Source organism: Dendronephthya gigantea, unplaced genomic scaffold (assembly GCF_004324835.1).
Source record: "Dendronephthya gigantea isolate DGI-Jeju-01 unplaced genomic scaffold, DenGig_1.0 000606F, whole genome shotgun sequence".
NCBI classification, from domain to species: domain Eukaryota; kingdom Metazoa; phylum Cnidaria; class Anthozoa; order Malacalcyonacea; family Nephtheidae; genus Dendronephthya; species Dendronephthya gigantea.
Window position 1 is genome coordinate 5,001 of NW_021163616.1, and position 8,311 is coordinate 13,311.

Genomic DNA, 8,311 nt, shown 5'->3' on the forward strand with positions numbered 1-8,311 from the left:
AACCGATCAGGTATTAAGAATGTTAAAATACACTTTGTGAATGGCAGATCATTATCAAAAGTGTTTGGCCCACCGAAGAGTAAACAAAACTGCCCACGTAACTGCGAAACATGTAAATCAGCTATCAAACTGAATCGCTGCTTGATGAAGAATGTCGTTTACGAAATTAAGTGTGTAACATGCGGAACCATCTACATAGGGGAGACTAGCAGAACAATAGGAACACGAATTAAAGAACATCTAACAATGGAGAAACAAACCGTGTTCAAACATTTATCATCACATAAGAGTCATAAAGGAAAGGATCACTTGGAGAATCTTGCATTCAAATATTCGAAATGACGAAGAACGAAGATATATAGAGGCTCATGAAATACAAAACCAATCTGAAGACATTATGAACGGTTGTGTTGGGAAAACATTTGTATATAGAACGATTTTAACATATAGAATTGTATAGGCTATATCGAAACCATTTTTAACCCATACAATTTTAATAGACATTTATCCTAAGTAAAACTTATCACTAATGCATGACTAGCATGTTTATTACTTCCGTTTAGAATAGAAATAAGCTATGAATTTTTAATTGTACATACCTGTATATACATTAGGATCTTAATATTGCTAATAACCATTCCACTGAAGAAGCCTTGACCGGCGAAACGTTTGGATATTAACAAATAAATAGTTAATTTTATGTCTGAGGAAATCATTAATACAACAAGTTCATAATATACCAGACATGTTTCCACAAGCACCTATATATATATAATATATATATATATATTAATATATATAATAATTATATAATATATATATATACACCCATTTGCAAAACGTTGGCCGCAGATAGATAGATAGATAGATACTCGAAGTCTAATTAGAATGCATATGATTACATTTGCATGGGATTTCAATCATATTACACAACATATGCAATTCTAATTAGATTTCGAGTATCTATCTATCTATCTATCTGAGGCCAACGTTTTTGCAAATGGGTGTATGTATATATATATATATATATATATATATAATATATATATATATATATATATAATATTATTATATATATATATATATAATATAATATATATATATATATATATATATATATATATATATATATATATGTATATATGTATATTACTGGTAATATGTTTTAATGACAGGACGAACCTGAACATACTCGCCCGAAAAAACAAAGGAAAGCATGAAAAAAATATCGCACATCGAACAGATATTGCACGAGAAAACACAGCAATGGTGTGCTTACATGGAGTGCCTGCGACCGCAATCTCTACGAATGGTTTGCAACAAGAACAACCCTAAATGCTGTGAATTCTTTTGCCCTGAACTAGGTCGATCGTTCGCTATTTGATACGGCTATGATGATGTGGAGGGCGAATGGCGCGATTCATCCGCTGTGTGATACCCACTAAAGACCGACCAGGATGAGAGTTGTGAAGGATTTAAGTAAAGGCAACTTGGGGAGACCGTTTTTCTCGGAACAGTCGGTTTTTACCGAAAGTATGCGCGGCCTCCACGCGAATGATGTTATGGCACAAGTGTGTTATTGCAACATAGCTTACACACAACTTACGTGAGAGGGCTGTGCCAGTGAGCTCCAAATAATCTGGAGTAAGAACTTTGGGTACAAAAAGTGAAGCCAAAGATGGCGGAGATGGAAGTGCTATTGTACGTCAGTTTCAGTCTCCTAACTCGCGCGGCCAATATTTCCATTGTTTTTGACCGGGAGTGACGTTCCCGAAACCCTCAGATTTTCGTGTTTTTCATCATTTGCGAGCACAAGAATGGAAAAAATTTATTCATTTTACTGAGAATGTGATTCTTTGCATTTACTCAATGTGGGTGCCGCATTTTCCGACTGTAAGTGTGAGTAAATATGCATTTTTCGCCATAAATTCAACTACGCACATACCTTTAATTTTGATTTATTTCCATATATTTTCACCTCATGTTTCAGTTTTTTGTTTCGTTTTTTGTTTCGAAACGCTTTAACTCTGGTTTTCCTTTATTTTTGGTTAGCTTTCCTATAATAGAGCTCTTTTTAAGGTTTCTTTTATACGTGCATTATGAGTCTTGTTTATAAATTTCATAATCATATATTAGTAGCCAATATTTCAAACCCGTACGTTTTTCAGCATAATTTTCTTTCCTATTACTTTTTACATGAATGAAAGCCTGATACAGATGAATTGAACTCAGAAAAGTTTTACTAGTATCTATCTTTTTTTGGGAAGCATATTCTGTAGTAAATGTTGTCAGTGATTTGCGAAAAGCCGAAAACATCAACAACCCGCCACTCCGTAGCTTTCTTAGTGAGAAATCGCTTATTTCTTGGTTAATTTAATTAAAATATAAAAGTATCTCAGTATCAAACATTAGTATTATACCTCATTGAAATTCCCCTCATTTTTACTCAAAATAGGAAAAAATAAAGTTAAAAAATACGAATTTAGATAACTGCGCACATATAGGAAGACTGAAACTGACGTACTATAGCGCTTCAATATCCGCCATCTTTGGCTTCACTTTTTGGCCTCACGGAAGTCTCAAGTTCTTACTCCAGATATATATGGAGCTCACTGAGCTGTGCGCTCACGCTATACATAATTATAAATACAAACTTAGGATTTGCGAAGAAAATATTTTATTACTCAAATTACATATGTTACAACATTGAGAATATTTCTTTCAATACCATGAGGACTGTTCATTTTAAAAGTTGATTTTTTAAATATTCTTTGTATGCTTTGTGATGACTGTCTCGTGGCTTGTAAACTGTTCTCTTGTCGTTTTATTCGTGTACTTAAGAAAAGTACTCAGAAAGTGTACCAAAAATTATTCAAATTTCATAAAATATCTTATCATTCCAACAGCGAAAATAGACCTTATGCATAATGACGTCATAACACCTTAAGCGCGCGGTTAATTATGGTCTTTGTGGTCACAGAGCGGGAAAATAATTTCAAGATGGCTACTGTCGAAAGTGAGTGTTTTGAAGTTCTTAACTGTCTTTTAAAGGCTGTTCAAGCCAACGAGGATTCTAGTTCTTTTGAGAACTCTTGCACGGATCCTCTGCGGTTGGATAACTCTGAAAGTCAGTGCACTAGTCGGCTTTCTTCGTCGAATTTTACGAGGCCATGTGGAGGTACTGCATGTCCTCGAAAGCTGGTAGAGTCGGAAACAAGTGAAGATATCTTCAATTCTGACAACCGTGATTGGATAAAATGCTTAGAGAAACTTCCAGGATTTACTCATGAAAAGCTGGAGAATAAGCTTGTAAAAAAAGCCGTACAATGCCTGATAAAATGGCTCCAAAAGCTTATCGAAATATGAAGAAAGGCTATGGACTATGGAAAGAAGGTTATGTAAAAAGTACTTTTGTCAAGCCAAATGTGCAAGCCTCGAAGCTGTTGTTGGTGGTGAAAGCGCGTGTTGGTGCTTCCATGAAGAGCGTCAGCTATCCTGTTTATGTTCATTTAATCCAAGTTAACGGTGAAGTGGAATATGCTAAGTGTTCTTGTAAGGCTGGCCAAGGAGGTTGCTGCAAACACGTAGCTGCTCTATTGTACACTATTTTGGACTTTGTCAATCTGAATTTGAAACACGTTCCTGTGGAATTGACATGCACACAACTTCCTCAAAAATGGAGTGTGCCCTCTGGAAGCTCAAAGACCCTGGACAAAGGTGTTAAATTTGAAGAAATGCTATTTGAAAAAGTTGATGTGAACAAACCTGCCAAAAGGTATATTGTAAAAGGGAGTAGGGAAGACTATTGTGCTACTCCACCATTTGCTCGGACTGTGACTGCAGAAGAAATTAAGTCTATGGCAAATGCATTTGAGAAAGCCAATTGCGCTTCACTATTTCGTGAAGCTATAGCCTCAAATAACTATAAGCCATGTGAACTTTTCGAGACATCTTGTAATCAGTTGCAAAATAGAAAACTGGACAACAGCTCTGTTCCTATTCCAACGCAAATACCACCAAGTCAACTGGTTGATCAGATCTTTAAAAATGTGCCAAATGGTTACACCCCTCCATCTGATTACAGCCCAGAACAACTAGAACTAGTAAAAACAAAAGTTGGGTTGACTGTATCCACTGCTAAGGATATATGTTTGAGTACTATGAGGCAAAACAAAGATCCTCAATGGTACGCTGAACGATCTAAAAGGCTTACTGCTTCAATTTTTGGCAAAGTTATCAAATATAGAAAGAAAAACCATCCAGCTTCACTGATTGAATCAATTTTATGTGTTGATCATGAGAAAAGAAAAGTGCCTGCATCTGTACAGTGGGGCCTGGATAATGAAAGTAATGCAATTGCTAAATATCAAGATGTAACATTAAAAGGCAGTGCTTTTGTCACATGTTGTGGGTTAGTCATCAGTCCCCAGTGGCCATGGCTGGGTTGTAGCCCTGATGGAATTGTCATAAAAGATGGTGTTCCAGTTGGATGCATTGAAGTTAAGTGTCCTTACTCAGTGAAAGAAATGAATGTTAATGAAACTGCACAAAGTGTCAAAGGTTTTTATTTAAAAAAAAGCGAAAGTGGATTAGAACTTAAAGTGAACCATGCATATTATTATCAATGTTAAGGTGTCTTGAACATTTTAAATTTACCCTGGATTGATTTTGTGGTATACACCAATGCTGATATGCATGTTCAGCGTATCTATAAGGACACTTCTTTGTGGGAGAACAAAATGCTGCCAGAACTAACATCATTTTACTTTTCATTTATTCTTCCTTCTTGTAAATGACATTAATAAAACACACATCAATTGTTTTTTACTGGCTTTTTTACTTATACCAAAATATGTCACTTGAAGTGGCTATATACCTGATAAAACTCATCTTCATTAGTATTCTTTATATACAGTCCACACTAATCAGCAACAAAGAATACTAATGAGACAGCATCTATTGTATTCATGTTTTTGGTCATTTAAAGCATTTGTAGTCCTGTTTTATCATATGTGAAATGCTCGTGCTGCGCACTTGCATTTTAAATATGATAAAACACTCCTGTGCATGCTTTAAATAGTACTTAATTAAGACAATATTGAAGGAGCAAGGTAAAGTATATGTATCAACTGTGATAATTCGAGAAGCTAATTTCCTAGATTAACTTCATTGACTAATGAAATCCTGTCCTCAAGCAACACGTTATTACTGTTGTTTAACCCATTGAGTGGCAACACTCTCTACTTGACAAGTCATCTGGCATTAGACATGTAGTAAAATAATAAACTAGGGCACATCGGAGTGCATTGCTGCTTAACGCATTAAGCCAGTAGCGAAGCCAGCCTGACAATTTGGTCATGCTATGCAAATAATTTCGTGTTCATAGACCATGAAAACAATCAATTTCTAAAGAAATGAATAATAAGTTAAAATTTGCATAGCATGACTAATTTGTTGGGCTGGCTGCACCACTGCATTAAGCACCAGGGCTTCTCCATTGACAAGTAAAATCGCCTGGTGTTTGTCAAAAAAATAAGTAGGGAGCACTGGGGTGCATTGCCACTTTAATTAATAGGTTAAAGAGTTCATGAGCCACAAAATGGTTACAGTTTTGTAACACTCTAAAAACTTTCAAAGGCTTTTATTGGGAGTAAGGTGAAGGTTACCCCTCTACTCTAGTATATTTCTGTTAAAAATTCCAAATAATAGATGCAAATACCTTTAACTCATTAACTGGCAAAGTGCCCCAGTGCGCCCTACTTATTTTTTTTTAACAAACGCCAGATGATTTTACTTGTCTGGGGAAACCCTGGCACTTAATGGGTTAAAGAATAGATTAACCATTAAGGGGTAGGACACACAAAGTTTAATAAAGTTTCACAGCCTACAATGGATTTAATGTGAAAATGTTTTGGACCTAGCCTTTATTATGGGCAAATTTTAAGCCTTTGATAGAATGAAATGCTATAGGGTTGCCTTTTAAAAGGTTAACTCCAGCCATGTCAATGTCAGGTAAAATCATCTTGTTAGGCCGAATAAATAATAAAGCAAGGAGGATTGCAGAAAAACTATCATCTAGTCCAGCTTGTTATTTTCTACAAGTAGTGGTGGTAAAAAGTTAGAAAGGTAACAACAAATCACCCAAATTTTGTTTAAATTTGCTGCCATGGAAATTGGAAAGACTGTACTTAAAATTTTAAAATTCTTTATTCTGGCAATTGCCCGCTCCACATGGATCCTAACAGAAGCTATTCTTCGAGTCTTGGTTTCCTCTTCAATTGACAAGTGCTCTTTCTCACGCATGAATGGTGGTATATTTAGTGACACTCCATCTGGTAAATTGTGCTCAATATCAAATCCTCTATCAGCCATAATTGAGTCTCCATTTTCTACCAAGTTCAGAATTCCACAATCAATAGTAATTTGTTGATCACTTGATCTTCCTGCATACAAATCCGATACAAAAGTGACAGCTCCTGATGGGCTTATGCCAACTAAACCCTTGGCAGTGTTGTGGCTTTTGTAAGTGGAGAATGTTGCACTTTGACTTCTAAAAGAATTTGGTTTTTCAATAAATATTTCTGTGCAATCAATAATAACTCGTGTCGAAGGATACATATCTCTAAATGAAGCTGGCATTGAATTATCAACTGCTTTTCTGGATGGCCAAATTGGAAAGCTACGTAACCTTGAATGCAAGAAGTCAACCCAAGTAATAAATATTCTTGACATATGTGATTGAGACAACCCAGCTCTGGTCGCTATATCTTCTTCTAAAAGCCCCAATCGCAAGCGAGCCAACACAAGGAAAAATTCCTGTTCAGGTGAATTTGTTCTTTTAGGTCCACGTTTAATTACATCTTCAGAGCTTAACCTTTCCAAATCAGTCTTGGTACCATAATACACCAGATTATTCACTGCCGGTCCAAATGAATCAAACAATGTTTTGAAGGTTTTGTAGTCTTCCAGCCCCGTATAAAACCTAATGAGAATGTCATTGTCCTTAAAACATTCAATTGAAAAACGTATTCTTTTCCTCTCTTGTTCCAGTTGCTCCGTTAATCCTCTTATCTCATCTTTTTGACATTTATTTTCATTTTTAAGTCTTCCATTCTCCTCCTTAAGTTTCTCATTAGTTGCTAAAAGTTTTTCCGTTTGTTCTTGTAAACAAGCAATAGGATCAATATTCTCATTTACAGGTGTAGCCATTTTATCTGGTTCTTCTATTGAGCGTGATGAATTATTGTTATCATCAAGTTCTGAAAAAGGTCTGCGTTTAGCAGGTACAGATTTTGTACATGATACAAGAGTCCGATTTTTTGCCTTTACCGTTGAACGAGGTTTCGTTGGTGTAGGTCTGGTTGCTTTGGGAACAATCGTAGGAAGGTTGTTTAAATAGGTTTTACGTCCCCCAGGAAAATGCAACGAACAAATTCTATGACCAATTGTAGGAGAGAAATCCCTGCGTGAAATGAGATTAATCCACTTCTTTCGAAGTTCTTTCGACTCTTCACTTTTACCACTAGGAATGCTATAAAAGGAAAGCTCTGGATTCCTTTTGTGGTTGCTTTAACAACCAGGAACACAACACGTATAACCTCCAGCACCTCCACATGGCCTCGTAAAATTCGACGAAGAAAGCCGACTAGTGCACTGACTTTCAGAGTTATCCAACCGCAGAGGATCCGTGCAAGAGTTCTCAAAAGAACTAGAATCCTCGTTGGCTTGAACAGCCTTTAAAAGACAGTTAAGAACTTCAAAACACTCACTTTCGACAGTAGCCATCTTGAAATTATTTTCCCGCTCTGTGACCACAAAGACCATAATTAACCGCGCGCTTAAGGTGTTATGACGTCATTATGCATAAGGTCTATTGTATTCAGATTTTTGGTTGATCAACTTCACATAACAGGAAATTATTATAAAGCTCTTCCGACAAAACATCTCTCCATAATAATAACCTAAACCTATATATACGTCTTAATAATTCTTCAAAATATTTCAACTCATGCAAACAAATTTTACACGTATATTTCTTAATATTACTGAAACTCATTTTAAATTTTAAACGCCATGCACAGCAAACCAAACTCCAAAATGTAGGTTTTCATCAACAATATAATACCGAGTCTACATAGAGAAAACAAGAATGTGCCTAATATTTAAGCTTTTAGCTTAAAAAGAATTATAATCTATTACAACAAGTTTGGGAGACCCTTGACTGTCCCGGGGGAAGAGAAAAATATATTTTCAACGAATGACGCATAACTAAAAGCGTCAGAATGAAATTTATACACTGACCCAATTAAAA

The 8,311-nt window shown here is 35.7% G+C and overlaps 2 protein-coding genes across 2 annotated transcripts; one reads left to right on the forward strand and one right to left on the reverse strand.

The window, feature by feature from the left end:
• Positions 1-3,354: 3,354 nt before the first annotated feature.
• Positions 3,355-4,795, forward strand: LOC114543985. Its single transcript, XM_028562748.1, has one exon. It carries the CDS (start codon positions 3,363-3,365, stop codon positions 4,629-4,631), a length of 1,269 nt encoding a protein of 422 aa, XP_028418549.1. The 5' UTR covers positions 3,355-3,362; the 3' UTR covers positions 4,632-4,795.
• A 1,280-nt stretch (positions 4,796-6,075) lies between these two features.
• LOC114543983 lies at positions 6,076-7,785 on the reverse strand. Its single transcript, XM_028562747.1, has 2 exons — positions 7,676-7,785; positions 6,076-7,531 (listed from the first exon to the last, which is right to left on the reverse strand). Exons 1-2 carry the CDS (start codon positions 7,783-7,785, stop codon positions 6,076-6,078), a joined length of 1,566 nt encoding a protein of 521 aa, XP_028418548.1.
• Between the last annotated feature and the right edge of the window lie 526 nt (positions 7,786-8,311).